This window comes from Coregonus clupeaformis, chromosome 23 (assembly GCF_020615455.1).
Source record: "Coregonus clupeaformis isolate EN_2021a chromosome 23, ASM2061545v1, whole genome shotgun sequence".
Taxonomy (NCBI): Eukaryota; Metazoa; Chordata; class Actinopteri; order Salmoniformes; family Salmonidae; genus Coregonus; species Coregonus clupeaformis.
In genome coordinates, this window is record NC_059214.1 from 28,427,152 (window position 1) to 28,443,296 (window position 16,145).

The following is a 16,145-nucleotide window of genomic DNA, read 5'->3' on the forward strand; positions in this document are numbered from 1 at the left end:
TGTTTCCTCGTCACTGTAGTTAAGCTAGCCTGTTCAGGTCGACCTACTCCAACGCCCCAATATATTGGGAACAGGGGAAACAAGACACATAAGGCTGTGTGCATCCTTACTGGTCGCAGCTCTGTAGAGTCCCATTCCAGATACTCTGCCACGTGGACCATCTGATTGATGATGCGGTCCAGTTCCTACACACACAGGAAGAGAGCAAAACATTAGACCACAACAACAACAACACTGTGGCAGTCTTCTTGATAACAAATGAACTCATCCACACACATAAAGAGGGCACAACATTACTAACAATAGACTGACCGAGAGGGGACCACAACAACACTGAGGCTCATTCATGTTTACAATCACACATGTTCTACTTCTCTGTTTAGGAAACGAGACAACCCTGCACATTGTGGAATGGGAGATCATAGGAAGTCTCCTTGAAAATACATGAAGTATCAGACTACAAGTCCTCTGAGTCAGACTACAAGTCCTCTGATATAATCTACATCCACATCATCCTATGAGGATTGTATCCTTTGACTGTGCATTCATGATTTCTATTGCTGGACACCAGCAAGCAGTTCAGCTCAGCAGAGACTAGAATGATTAACTACTCTGCCCTCGTTGATTCATTATACTATGATTCATCATACAGGCTATACTGTTGCAGAGATCTAAGAATGTAGCTTTTGCACAATTTAATAGAAACAGCTGACTGGGAACAAACTGGTTGAATCAACGTTGTTTCAATGTAATTTGTCAGCGTATTGTGATGTGGAGTCTACGTGGAAAATACATTGGATTTGAAAAAAGTAATCAACGTAAACTGTTGTTTTGATGGTACAATTTCAACCGCAGGATTATGTCATCATGGTAACCAAATTTCAACATAGACAAACCTTGTATGAAAATGTTTCAATTTGTACCTTTGAAACAATGTCACATGATATCCACTATCAGAAAAAAAACAATAGGCTGGGCAGCACCTCCTACTGGAGAATTGATCTATCTACAGCTACTCTTTGGTCTCCCATCCAGGGTTTTAACCAAGCCTAGCTTAGCTATGATATTTGTCACTGACTATTACCAATGTGCTATCGTTGAGTGATCTCCAATTTAAAAATGAAATAGATTTACTGTTGCTATTGAAGTCATTCGAAAGGGTAGCATTAACAGAGCAAATTAAATGTTACCATACTCTATCATTCATATACTGTATCATCAATTATGCTATTTATGACTATATAGTATTTGCAAAGTCATCAACAGCTATTGTTTCAATTCAATCCAGGATTAACCTAAAATAGACAATACAGTACCTTCAGAAAGTATTCATACCCCTGAAGTATTCTGCATTTTGTTGTGTAACAGTCTGAATTCAAAATTGATTAAATATATTTTTTTCCTCACCCATCTACACACAATACCCCATAATAACAAAGTGAAAACATGTTTTTATACATTTTAGCACATTTATTGAAAATTAAATACAGAAATGTCTCATTTATATGTTAGAATCACCTTTGGCAGCGATTACAGCTGTGAGTCTTTCTGGGTAAGTCTTTAACAGCTTTGCACACTTGGATTGTACAATATCTGCACATTTTCTTAAAATAATTCTTCATGCTCTGTCAGGTTGGTTGTTGATCATTGCTAGAAGCCATTTTCAAGTATTGCCATAGATTTTCAAGCCGATTTAAGTCAAAACTGTAACTAGGCCACTCAGGAACATTCAATGTCGTCTTGGTAAGCAACTCCAGTGTATATTTGGCCTTGTGTTTTGGGTTATTGTCCTGCTGAAAGGTGAATTTGTCTTCCAGTGTCTGTTGGATAGCAGACTGAACCAGGTTTTCCTCTAGGATTTTGCCTGTGCTTAGCTCTATTACGTTCCTTTTTATCCTAAAAAACTCCCTCGTCCTTGTCGATGACACGCATACGCATAACATCATGCAGCCACCACCATGCTTGAAAAAATGAAGCGTGGTACTCGGTGATGTGTTGTGTTTGCCCCAAACATAACACTTTGTATTCAGGACATACAGTTCATTTCTTTGCCACATTATCTGCAGTTTTACTTTAATGCCTTATTGCAAACAGGATGCATGTTTTGGAATATTTTGATTCAGTACAGGCGTCCTTCTTTTTACTCTGTCATTTAGGTTAGTATTGTGGAGTAACTACAATGTTGTTGATACATCCTCAGTTTTCTCCAATCACAGCCATTGGTGAAATCCCTGAGTGGTTTCCTTCCTCTCTGGCAATTGAGTTATTTGAGGCAATTGAGCTTTTTTTAGTGACTGGGTGCATTGATACACCATCCAAAGTGTAATTAATAACTTCAATGTCTGCTTTTTTATTTTTATCCATCTACTAATAGGAGCCCTTCTTTGTGGTTGAATCTGTGAAATTCACTGCTCGACTGATGGACCTTACAGATAATTGTATGTGTGGGGTACAGAGATGATGAAGTCAGTCATTCAAAAATAATGTTAAACACTATTATTACACACAGAGTGAGTCCATGCAACTTATTATGTGACTTGTTAAGCATATTTTTACTCCTGAACTTATTTAGGCTTGCCATAACAAAGTGGTTGAATACTTATTGAATGGAGACATTTCAGCTTTTAATTTTTAATTAATTTGTAAAAACTTCTTCAAACATAATTCCACTTTAACATTATGGGGCATTGTGTGTAGGCCAGTGAGACAAAATCTCAATTTAATCAATTTTTAATTCAGGCTGTTACACAACACAATGTTTAAAAAGTCATGATGTGTGACTATTTTATTGAAACCCTAGGCCTAGGGTTTCATGCTCTGGTTGATTTCAAATGTAACGATATTTAGTTACACTACCGTTCAAAAGTTTGGAGTCACTTCGAAATGTCCTTGTTTTCGACAGAAAAGCAATTTTTTTGTCCATTAAAATAACATCAAATTGATCAGAAATACAGGGTAGACATTGTTAATGTTGTAAATGGTTATTGTAGCTGGAAACGGCTGATTTTTTATGGAATATCTACATAGACGTACAGAGGCCCATTATCAGCAACCTTCAGTCCTGTGTTCCAATGGCACGTTGTTTGCGCTAATCCAAGTTTATCATTTTAAAAGGCTAATCGATCATTAGAAAACCCTTTTGCAATTATGTTAGCACAGCTGAAAACCGTTGTGCTGATTAAAGAAGCAATAAAACTGGCCTTCTTGAGACTAGTTGAGTATCTGGAGCATCAGCAATTGTGGGTTCGATTACAGGATCAAAATGGCCAGAAACAAATAACTTTCTTCTGAAACTCGTCAGTCTATTCTTGTTCTGACAAATGAAGGCTATTCCATGCGAGAAATTGCCAAGAAACTGAAGATCTCGTACAACGCTGTGTACTACTCCTTTCACAGAACAGCGCAAACTGGCTCTAACCAGAATAGAAAGAGAAGTGGGAGGCCCCGGTGCACAACTGAGCAAGAGGACAAATACATTAGAGTGTCTAGTTTGAGAAACAGACGCCTCACAGGTCCTCAACTAGCAACTTCATTAAATAGTACCCGCAAAACACCAGTCTCAACGTCAACAGTGAAGAGGCGACTCCGGGATGCTGACCTTCTAGGCAGAGTTGCAAAGAAAAAGCCATATCTCAGACTGGCCAATAAAAAGAAAATATTAAGATGGGCAAAATAACACAGACACTGGACAGAAGATTGGAAAAAAGTGTTATGGACAGACAAATCGAAGTTTGAGGTGTTCAGATCACAAAGAAGAACATTTGTGAGACACAGACCAAATGAAAATAATATATAATGCTGGAGGAGTGCTTGATGCCATCTGTCAAGCATGGTGGAGGCAATGTGATGGTCTGGGGGTGCTTTAGTGGGAGATTTGTACAGGGTAAAGGGGATCTTGAAGAAGGAAGGCTGTGGTCCTCTGTAGCTCAGCTGGTAGAGCACGGCGCTTGTAACGCCAAGGTAGTGGGTTCGATCCCCGGGACCACCCATACACAAAAATGTATGCACGCATGACTGTAAGTCGCTTTGGATAAAAGCGTCTGCTAAATGGCATATTATTTTATTATTATAAGGCTATCACTCCATTTTGCAACATTTACATTTTTACATTTTAGTCATTTAGCAGATGCTCTTATCCAGAGCGACTTACAGGAGCAATTAGGGTTAAGTGCCTTGCTCAAGGGCACATCGACAGATTTTTCACCTAGTCGGCTCGGGGATTAGAACCAGCGACCTTTCGGTTACTGGCACAACGCTCTTAACCACTAAGCTACCTGCCGCCCACGCCATGACATACCCTGTGGACGGCCCTTGATTGGAGCCAATTTCCTCCTACAACAGGACAATGACCCAAAGCACAGCTCCAAACTATGCAATAACTATTTAGGGAAGAAGCAGTCAGCTGGTATTCTGTCTATAATGGAGTGTCCAGCACAGTCACTGGATCTCAACCCTATTGAGCTGTTGTGGGAGCAGCTTGACCGTATGGTACGTAAGAAGTGCCCATCAAGCCAATCCAACTTGTGGGAGGTGCTTCAGGAAGCATGGGGTGAAATCTCTTCAGATTACCTCAACAAATTGACAACTAGAATGCCAAAGGTCTGCAAGGCTGTAATTGCTGCAAATGGAGGATTCTTTGACGAAAGCAAAGTTTGAAGGACACAATTATTATTTATATTAAAAAATCATTATTTCTAACCTTGTCAATGACTACATTTCCTATGCATTTTGCTATATTTCCTATTCAAACTCATTTCATGTATGTTTTCATGGAAAATAAGGACATTTGTAAGTGACCCCAAAATGTTGAACGGTAGTGTGTATTTAATTGTGTTTGGGTATCAACGCAACGTAATATCAACATTTGAAGGAGATGTATCTTCTGCTTGGATAGTTCCATATGTGTGGCTTTAATTCCAGTTTGTTTTCAAATTAATAATTGATATGTTGGATTCACATCTCCATCTCAACCAAAAATCAAAGTTAAAGAATAGGATTAAATCAAATTAAACTTTATGTAAAGTGCATTTGATTTGATTTAGTCCTATTCTTTAACATGTTTGGTTGAGATGGAGCAGTTACTGTAACTATAAATGTATTTTTATGTAATCATATAAAGCGTGCATGTTCAAGATAGCATGCATAGGTTGTCGCAGGTCTGTGGAGATCTTCACAACTGCTATAATAATCTGTGCAGAATCTCGAACGGCATTGATCAATTGCACCGTACTTTTATTACCCAATTATCCACGTTGAAATTACGTGGTGTGCCTAGTGGGAGGGTTGGTATGTAATTGGACTGGGGAGAGAAGAGGAGAGAAGGTGAGAGGAGAGGAGAAAAGAGAAGAGGAGAGAGGGCCAGACTTACCGAGCTGTCCAGTACTCCATTGCCATCTGTGTCGTACAGCCGGAACATGACTAGAGGGGAAAGAGAGAAAAGGGACCCCATGATTCAGCTATAATGAGTCGCTGTTAGCACCGCTATCATTCCCAGTCAGACCCCCCTCTGGAGAGCCGGGGAAGTATTAGAGCGCCAAACGACACCACTCCTGTGTTGAAGCTGGGGGAGGTAATAGAGCGTGACATGTACTTCTGTGTTGTTGAGATGTCGGAATCGGTTTGCTGAGATTAGCTGTGTCAGGGTGTGCGGATATAGCTCCCGATGCTAAAGAAGTCTATTAGACACACCAAGGCTTAGGATGTCAAGGGGCTAACGAGGACAGGAGCTAATCCCCAGGGGAGGATGACACCTGACTCACTGCTGACAACCAGTCACTCACTGTACTACTGCGTGTGTAGGCAGGTGTGTGTGTGTGTGTGTGTGTGTGTGTGTGTGTGACAGCTCGACTGTATTTGGCCACATAAATAGGGCTGTAAACATTAATTGCTTAAATAATTAAATGTACAATCTAAAAAATGATGGGTTGTTTGGATCACCCAACTGCTGGGTTGCAGGCGTTGGGTCATTTAGTTGGGTTGTTTGTCCCAGTGTCGTCCGGGTTAGGGGAGGGTTTGGCCGGGCGCCTGTAGGCTGACTTCGGTCGTCAGTTGAACGGTGTTTCCTCCGACACATTGGTGCAGCTGGTTCCGGGTTAAGCAAGCAGGTGTTAAGAAGCGCGGCTTGGCGGGTCATGTTTCGGAGGACACATGACTCGCCCTTCGCCTCTCCCAAGCCCTTTGGGGAGTTGCAGCGATGAGACAAGATCGTAATCACAAAATTGGGGAGAAAAAGGGGGTACGAAAAACCCCCAGCAAGGTTGGGTTGTTGATGCTGGGTTATTGAGATATGACCCAGTGGGTTAGATCAGAAGACTGGAGGCGTGGCTTAGTAGGGGTGTGGCTTTCAGATAGTTATTTTTGGTCACCCGCAAGAGTAAATGTCATTCTGTTTTATCTGTTCTGTTGTATTGTTATCACATGATAATAATAATAATAATAATATGCCATTTAGCAGACGCTTTTATCCAAAGCGACTTACAGTCATGCGTGCATACATTTTTTTTTGTGTATGGGTGGTCCCGGGGATCGAACCCACTACCTTGGCGTTACAAGCGCCGTGCTCTACCAGCTGAGCTACAGAGAACCACATGATAAGGTGCATTGTTCACTTTTGTAGTTTTAATGAGGCTTACACATATGAGTTCCTCAAGAGCGTATGCATATCCCATGTTTGTTACAATATGTAAATAATAATGTTATTAATTTTATAATAAAATATGTAATGTGCAAAAATATTCAACAAAAATTAACATTTGCAGTGTACAAACTTAACATGAGCAGGAATAACATTTACTCTCACGTATGGCCCCAAAAAACTATCTGAAGGCCATGCCCCTAATAGGCCACACCTCCTGAAAATAACCCATTCCATTAAAAAAGACCCAGCTGCTGGGTCAACCCAGTATGAAAGTTAATAAAAACCCAACTGATGGCTAAATTAACCCATGTTTGGGTGATACAAACAACCCAACTGGCTGGGTTAAAATCACCCAGCATGTGTTCTGTCCAATAGTTACGTAGCGCTGGGTAACCCAAATTGGATTGTTTTTAATCCAGCATTTTTTTGTGTGTATTATCTGAATTAATCAATTTGACTAATCCTCGCAAATTGTGGTAGGATGTCTTTCTGAGTGGTTTAGGGACACACCTCTTGACTCTACATGACCTCTCTTGGTCTTTCAGCCACAAGTCATTACAAACTTGCCTCCAACCAACCCCTGTAACTCACATTCCAGCTTGTCCTCTGGTGTGCCCCTCTCCAGCAGGGACATGTAACACACAATGTCCTTCAGAAACACCACCTGGGGGGAGGGTAAGGGGGAGCCCTTCTGGGTTGACGGACTCCTCCTCTTTTCTGCTCTGATCCTCTCTATGGATGTAATGTAACAAGAGATCAATGTGTGATGGGGATGTCATACAGCAATGACCATGAGCATGTGATAGACACATAAAACAAATCCAATGAATTGCATAGCCTGTGTAACGCTGGTAAAGCTTAGGTAGCTACCAATACACATGCCCTACATTGCCTTGCAAAGTACTGAGCTAACATAAACCAATGGCCACAGCTCAGACAATACTGACCTGCACACTTTATCAAACTGCTAGCTAAAATGCCTTGCTGTGAGTGAAAATCAGTACAAAAGTATGTGGACACCCCTTCAAATTAGTGGATTCGGCTATTTCTGTAACATTGATATCATTGGAATCCATTGTTTATGGCAATACCATAGTCTAATACAGCATGCGTCACAACTTTTCCAGGAAAACAGTGTAATTGCCTACAGTACCTGAACAAGGTATTTACCTGGGGAGAGGCGAGGGGAGGCTGGGGACTTGGCTGGGGTGGGGGTCAGAGCATTACTACTGCTGCCTGTGGAGGGTTTGGTCTGGGTGCAGGCAGGTGAGTGGTAGGAACCCCCGGGCGTGTGGGCCCCTGTCCCAGAGCGCTGTGAGGAGGAACGGGAGGAGCAGGGAGAGGTGGACATGGCACCTGAACATGTGGCCATCACAATGGAATGCTCTGGCGTGTGCCGGCCCATTGCTGTCAGGATGCTCTTCCCATTCATTCCTAGAAGACAGAAAGGGGGAGATGAGGGGGAAAGATGATTTCAGGAAAGACAAAGCAAGATAGGTAGGCAGTGGACTGGTTACTTTGCAAACAATTGTGTTTACAGAAGCAGACATTTAGCATTGAGGATTAAGCCTTCACAACAAACAACAAAAAGTAAAGATACCTCGCTTTCCAACCAAGGGTCATGAAGAGAGATTCAAACTGACAAATACAAAACCAACAACTGGACTTTTTTTTTCACAACAGTAACAAGGACGCCACAGAAAGGTCAGGTGAGATATACTTCACACACAAAACAATAGTTTACAACAAATGCAATTCCACTGAGCCATGTACAGAGTACTACCATGTCACCTGCACCAAAACACAGATCACAAGTCACTTTAAAACAACAGTCAAACACTGGTGACAGACAGTAGCTGGACCTTGAGTCTTAGTAGGGTTATCTAGACATTGTCCTGTTGTCCTGCAGTGGCAGTGGTACCTGTTATGGGGGCACAGGCCACTTCAGTCTGTATAGAGATGCCTGCATCAATGGAACGCGGCTCTGCAGACACATCAGGGCAAGAAAAGCAAGACAGAGAAAGTGAAAGCAATGCACTAGAAGGAGTGTGATATAGGCTGTTTTAAAGGGGAAGGAGAAGGAGTCAGATATATTTATAATTGTCTGGCAATGTGGGAGGGATTCTATTTATAGCCAAGGCTAAATTCAATACATTTCCAATTCAATAAAACTATAATAAAATATAGTAAAAATCTATCTGGTGACATTTTAAAAAGCAATATAAAAAGACAAAGCAGATTAGAGGTTGCGGTAGTCTAAAGGAGCAGACTAGTGCTTCAATGACTATAGACCAATTATGGGACCTTGTCTATAGTCAAACAATAACACATTCTTCTAACCAATGCATTGCTAGGATCATGAGGATCATTAATGAAGCAGGTTCCTATTGGCCCGTATAGTAAAATCCTCTACTGGTGCTGTAGGCAAGGAAGGACAGGAAGTAATGAAAGTGATACAAGAAAGAGTCTGTTTGGCCCTGTGAGGAAAGCAGAATATCAACCTATTAGAGAACTGTGGCCGCTACCTCTCCAACACACAACAAAAGAGACCTTATATCATGACAGAGGAGGGAAGAATAGTGTCAACAGCACACTAGAAAGACTTATTCCTCCCTGTCTCTTTTTGTTGGGGACTGGGAGATGGATTCAGGCAAGTCAACGCAAGCCTCTCTGGTCCTGAATGATAAAACCATGATGTGACTCTGACAGAGAGAGTGAGAGTGAGAGTGGAAAGGAGAGAGAGAGATAGAGGAAAGTAGAGAGAGGAAAGGAGAGAGAGAGAGAAAGGATAGAGAGAGAGAGGAAAGGAGAGAGAGAGAGGAAAGGAGAGAGAGAGAGAAAGGAGAGAGAGAGGAAAGGAGAGAGAGGAAAGGAGAGAGAGGAAAGGAGAGAGAGGAAAGGAGAGAGAGGAAAGGAGAGAGAGGAAAGGAGAGAGAGGAAAGGAGAGAGAGAGAAAGGAGAGAGAGAGGAGAGAAAGGAGAAATAGAGGGGGAGAGAGATAAACAAATACGAAGAGAGAGAGACAGACAGACAGACAGACATACACAGTCATATTAGGAAAACAAGTCTTCAGGGAAAGACAGACACTAGCTGGGTAAATGTGTATCTATCTATCTGATCCTCTCATTTCTGCACACCCACGGAGGTTAGTAGAGAGGTCCAACACCAGATGGCAGTGTAGGCTGTGTTGTTTTTTTCTTCTCCACATCTGATCCAATGAAGAGGCTCAGGAGGAGTAACACCACCTCTCCCCCATCTCTCTCTCGCTCCATCTTTCGCTCTCCCTCCATCTCTCCATCTCAGATGGTTGGGTGGGCTCGCATTCAAATCCCTCCATCCCATCCCTCTATCTTTCCATTTGGAGAGGGGTTAGATTCCTCCCATCTGTCCCCTAGTGTTCAGCTGTTCAGCAGTGAGGGACAGCCAGGCAGGCTGTTAGAGTCCACACAGGTCCTATATATAAACTCATATGGCGGAGGAGGATACACAGTTTACAAGTGGAAGTAAGGAACCAAAACCATAGCTCCATAGCTGTCCCTGTTTGTGACCACTCCAGCACCACTTTACGCTTAATCAGTTCATTCAACTGGTACATGAACATGTGTGTGTGTATGTTGTTTTTGTGTGTGTGTATTCCTGAAGGATCTGCCATGGCAAGTAAAGCAGCAGTGTTTGCATTGTGTTTTTTTGGAAAGTGTTTGAGGATTTTCTTATTGCAGGCAGAGGCAGATGCACTAACTCCCTTGACTACAATCTGTAGCAGAAGGACACTCTCCCTGAGACCAGGGTTAACCTGCGAGGGAATCTAATTTGTGAGATGCATACAGTAGTATTCCATCCATTCAAGAACCAGATACTCAATCAACCCCAGTTCAAATGCAACTGCTTTTGAGAGCCAGGAAAGACTGTTGATATATACCAGGGTCATGTTCAGTAGGTTAGAAAACATTGAGAATCAATTTGGAAAGGGAAGGTACTACCTGAACTTGTCCAATAAGAACACAGATATTCGTTTTCTGTTGCAAAAACGAAAAAATAAACCCTACTGCTCTACTGAACACGACCCAGGTTCTCACCAGTCCCAGCCAGAGTAAATCGCCACCAGGGTGAGGGAGGCCACTACTCACCCAGCAGTCCTGCTCCAGCGCGGGGCACCTCAGGAGAGCAGCCCCCTGTCTTGCTCTTGAAGGAGGTGAACAGGTGCTGACACAGCTCCTCAGGGATGTCGTTCTCCAGGTAGGTGGTCATGAAGAGCTGGAAACCATCATAGTCTATGGGCTGCTCACACACGGATTGATGGAGAGATAGAGAGATAGAGGAAAAAGAAGAGTCAGATACCTTGGATATAAATATTGTAAACAACAGAGTCTGGGCAGCAAAAAAGTACACAATGGTGACATGGAGTAAAAGACACTATCACCATACTTTTTTGCCTCCTGGTCCCTCATTTGTTTATGTGGGAAGGCAATACCTGTAAAGTAAACCACATACTTCTGCAGTAGAAATAATAGAGGCATGGGGCTAGAAATCTGTTTCAGTATGTAAAAGGAATAAAACCTTTAGAAAAGTTGTTTGCCTGTATTGCAATGCTGGAAGTTTTATTGATGGTCTGCAGTATTACATTTTAGATGAGTATGTCATATTCAATCATCTCTCTACAACACACAGAGCATGATGAAAACACTTATCGCTTTTGGCCTTTTTGGAAAAAAGCTTTACGGCTGAGAGGAGACTGGAAATGGCCAATTTGGAGAAAACATAAATCAGTTGGTTTCATGGATTTCAGACAGGATGGTGCGCTGGCTGTGGTTTTAGCCAGCCTTTAAAAGTGTAATATTAGTATAAACTTTAAAAATGTAAAAGGCATACAGACAGTACACAGAAACAATCCTGAGTCACTTTATCAGCAGGCAGACACAGTAAAATAATTGACAGAGATTACTCAGGGCAGATACCTTTACAGAAACAGCATGAGGTTGTCTGAACTGGCATTCACACAGTGATCAGTGCCATTAGCCTTGCGGTTGAAAAACAAATGAAAAAGAAAGAGAAAAAACGGCACATCAACATTCCTCCGTTATGGAAACACTGTTGTTACATGTTGGTAAGTTGAGCGTCACAAAGACACATAGCTGGCAGACTGAAGCACTGCACCTGACCCATTTGACCTCTGGGTGAGAGCATTATGGGTAATGTAGTACATCATGCTATAGGTGTCTGATGGGATAGGGTTATGTACTGTATATTACATGCATTCTGTAGTGTTAGACACTGAAACCACAGGTTTCTGACCCCTAACCTTTGACCTTTGCCTTGGTGCCTCTGATGATATAGGGTTAAGTATGTTACATGCAGTCTGTATACTCAGAAACCACAGATCATGCAGACCCCCAGCAGCGGGTGTGGCTTACTTGGTTGAGAACGTCTTGCTTCTGTTTGACAGAGGGAACAGGGAGAGGTAAGAAGGAGACATGGGGTTACTTTATAGCGGTCTGGCAGCAGTAGTAAAGGGTGTGGAAGCAGTTAGAGTTAGGATTAGCCAGGGGTGAGGCCACACCACTCTTACTGCCCCGCGGCTCTTTTGGAAGCTAGTCCTCATTCCCTTAACACACACACATGCGTGCAAACATCCAATCTTTGGACTTTTTACTGACAATATCCGCCATAGTTAACACCAAAAATGTATAAAATTAATTAAAACTTGTATGTGCTATGCATTCATCTTTCAAGACACAAACGTCAAACAAGCTATGCTGTGCCAATGGCAAGTTTGTGGGACATAATGCATCTATTCAGGTTAACTATCAACCCTTTGTATCAGTGTACTACCTACAGTATGCCAGTACCAGTGTAATACCTTTCACTATGTACACCTCCACAAAACACTGTATATGCACTGTATACAGTGGGGAAAAAAAGTATTTAGTCAGCCACCAATTGTGCATGTTCTCCCACTTAAAAAGATGAGAGAGGCCTGTAATTTTCATCATAGGTACACGTCAACTATGACAGACAAATTGAGGAAAAAAAATCCAGAAAATCACATTGTAGGATTTTTAATGAATTTATTTGCAAATTATGGTGGAAAATAAGTATTTGGTCACCTACAAACAAGCAAGATTTCTGACTCTCACAGACCTGTAACTTCTTCTTTAAGGGGCTCCTCTGTCCTCCACTCGTTACCTGTATTAATGGCACCTGTTTGAACTTATCAGTATAAAAGACACCTGTCCACAACCTCAAACAGTCACACTCCAAACTCCACTATGGCCAAGAACAAAGAGCTGTCAAAGGACACCAGAAACAAAATTGTAGGCCTGCACCAGGCTGGGAAGACTGAATCTGCAATAGGTAAGCAGCTTGGTTTGAAGAAATCAACTGTGGGAGCAATTATTAGGAAATGGAAGACATACAAGACCACTGATAATCTCCCTCGATCTGGGGCTCCACGCAAGATCTCACCCCGTGGGGTCAAAATGATCACAAGAACGGTGACCAAAAATCCCAGAACCACACGGGGGACCTAGTGAATGACCTGCAGAGAGCTGGGACCAAAGTAACAAAGCCTACCATCAGTAACACACTACGCCGCCAGGGACTCAAATCCTGCAGTGCCAGACGTGTCCCCCTGCTTAAGCCAGTACATGTCCAGGCCCGTCTGAAGTTTGCTAGAGTGCATTTGGATGATCCAGAAGAGGATTGGGAGAATGTCATATGGTCAGATGAAACCAAAATAGAACTTTTTGGTAAAAACTCAACTCGTCGTGTTTGGAGGACAAAGAATGCTGAGTTGCATCCAAAGAACACCATACCTACTGTGAAGCATGGGGGTGGAAACATCATGCTTTGGGGCTGTTTTTCTGCAAAGCGACCAGGACGACTGATCCGTGTAAAGGAAAGAATGAATGGGGCCATGTATCATGAGATTTTGAGTGAAAACCTCCTTCCATCAGCAAGGGCATTGAAGATGAAACGTGGCTGGGTCTTTCAGCATGACAATGATCCCAAACACACCGCCCGGGCAACGAAGGAGTGGCTTCGTAAGAAGCATTTCAAGGTCCTGGAGTGGCCTAGCCAGTCTCCAGATCTCAACCCCATAGAAAATCTTTGGAGGGAGTTGAAAGTCCGTGTTGCCCAGCGACAGCCCCAAAACATCACTGCTCTAGAGGAGATCTGCATGGAGGAATGGGCCAAAATACCAGCAACAGTGTGTGAAAACCTTGTGAAGATTTACAGAAAACGTTTCACCTGTGTCATTGCCAACAAAGGGTATATAACAAAGTATTGAGAAACTTTTGTTATTGACCAAATACTTATTTTCCACCATAATTTGCAAATAAATTCATTAAAAATCCTACAATGTGATTTTCTGGATTTTTTTTCTCATTTTGTCTGTCATAGTTGACGTGTACCTATGATGAAAATTACAGGCCTCTCTCATCTTTTTAAGTGGGAGAACTTGCACAATTGGTGGCTGACTAAATACTTTTTTTCCCCACTGTATATTCGCCACGGCAGCATCCGTCCCACTGCTTATATAGTGGCTGCGCACGACTCCAACACCATCATTAAGTTTGCTGACGACATGACGGTGGTAGGCCTGATCACAGACGACGATGAGACCGAGAACAGCTTCTAACCCCAAAGTCATAAGACCAGGCCTCAAATTTCCCGGGGGCACCCTTGTGTGGCCGTAATGGCCGCACATTTTTTTATGCCTTACGGCCTAAATTTAATAATTATAATTCCCTTCTCCTGGCTGCCAATCGCCGTGATCCGAAGCACCTATCACTCACATGGCTGATGTCCTTCTTAACGAATTCCGAGGAGCATATTGAAGATGTTAGAAGAACTGTCCACATTTACTTTTCGTCAACCAACAAGATGAGTAACGACCAGCAAAAGCACTAGCCTATCTCAATCTACTATCCCCAATAGTACAAAAGTTGACCTATTCTATTAAATTAAATATTCCAAACATACTCTGGGACAGTTGTGGGATGCGATAGATCCCAAATTAATACAGTCCCTGTACATAAAAACAACAGTTTAAAACCAATGAGGCTGATGCAACAGATCAGAACGTTTAGCTTAAATGTTGATAAACTATTAGGCTATTTCTTCACATTAGAAGTGCAGCAATGTGCAACGGCAGTAGGCTATAATAACGAATGTTCCAAAATGCAATTAGCGGGAAAACACTGTTCTCAAAGGTGTACCGCAAATGTGAGCGGTTTCATAATGACAGAGATGAAAATATCCTTCAGAAATTTAGAAAGAGGGAAGCTCTAAAGACGCAACAACAAGCATGGGTTATTAATATGACTAGGAGTGTGTCTTTGGCTGCTGGACAACGAAAGAAAGTTCAGAACATAAGATAAATACTGGTTTCAATGGCATATGAAGAAGTGTTTATAAAATAATCCCCTTAACATTCCTATGGTTGGAACAAGGTAAGACATACCTCATAAAATGACAAGAAATTGTCCAGGTTTTAAACAATTAAGTTTGTTTAAATAGTTTCAAAATGGGTGATGTTGCAGTGTGCAACTGGCACTGGCCTTTCTCTCCTATCTGAACAGTGCCTCAAGTACAGTATGTCTACAGAATCAAGCCTTTTAGATACACTACATTACCAACAGTATGTGGACACCTGCTTGTCGAACATCTCATTCCAAAATCATGGGCATTAATATGGAGTTGGTCCCCCCTTTGCTGCTATAACAGCCTCCACTCTTCTGTGAAGGCTTTCCACTAGATGTTGGAATGGGCACTTGTTACCATTCAGCCACAAGAGCACTAGTGAGGTCGGGCACTGATGTTGGGCGATTAGGCCTGGCTCACAGTCGGCGTTCCAATTCATCCCAAAGGTTTTCAATAGGGTTGAGGTCAGGGCTCTCTGCAGGCCAGTCAAGTTCTTCCACACCGATCTAGACAAACCATTTCTGTATGGACCTCGCTTTGTGCACGGGGGCATTGTCATGCTGAAACAGGAAAGGGCCTTCCCCAAACTGTTGCCACAAAGTTGAAAGCACAGAATCGTCTAGAATGTAATTGTATGCTGTATAGTGTTAAGATTTCCCTTCACTGGAGCTAAGGGGCCTAGCCCGAACCATGAAAAACTTTACTTTGCATCATGTAACAGCAGATTGAGAAAAAAGCACACACAAACATGCACACACATTCCAAAAACATATCGATAAAACTAATAAGATAGAGCAATAAGGTCATATATCGTGAGACAGACATGCTTGTCTGCAATAAGAGCACCCAGATGGATTTGATAGGCATTTCTGGAAGGTCTCCATCAAGCTGTCTCCATCTCCCTGTTAGCATTGATGGCCTCGAGAAATCAATCAAATCCATTCTGGAACCCATGCCAACACAACAACAGGGTAAAAGAAAATGTGCCCACGCGAGCTAGGTGTGGCATCATACTCGCCCTTCGGATATATTTATGGTTAAAATGGGAGAGCACATGCAGTCTTGACAGAGAGACGTTATGATA

General features: G+C 42.3%; 1 protein-coding gene across 2 annotated transcripts in view; it reads right to left on the bottom strand.

Annotated features, from left to right (window-relative positions):
* The window catches only part of LOC121537033 (diacylglycerol kinase beta), a 160,999-nt gene that overhangs the window by 96,469 nt on the left and 48,385 nt on the right, over window positions 1-16,145 (bottom strand). The window contains exons 4-10 of one of the 2 annotated variants that reach the window (XM_041844775.2): window positions 12,049-12,069; window positions 10,765-10,915; window positions 8,559-8,621; window positions 7,808-8,071; window positions 7,229-7,369; window positions 5,369-5,418; window positions 111-185 (exon numbers count right to left, since the gene is read on the bottom strand). In XM_041844775.2, coding sequence (XP_041700709.1) covers window positions 111-185; window positions 5,369-5,418; window positions 7,229-7,369; window positions 7,808-8,071; window positions 8,559-8,621; window positions 10,765-10,915; window positions 12,049-12,069 — 765 coding nt within the window. The remainder of the gene's footprint in view (window positions 1-110; window positions 186-5,368; window positions 5,419-7,228; window positions 7,370-7,807; window positions 8,072-8,558; window positions 8,622-10,764; window positions 10,916-12,048; window positions 12,070-16,145) is intronic. The other variant, XM_041844776.2, reaches the window with a different exon arrangement.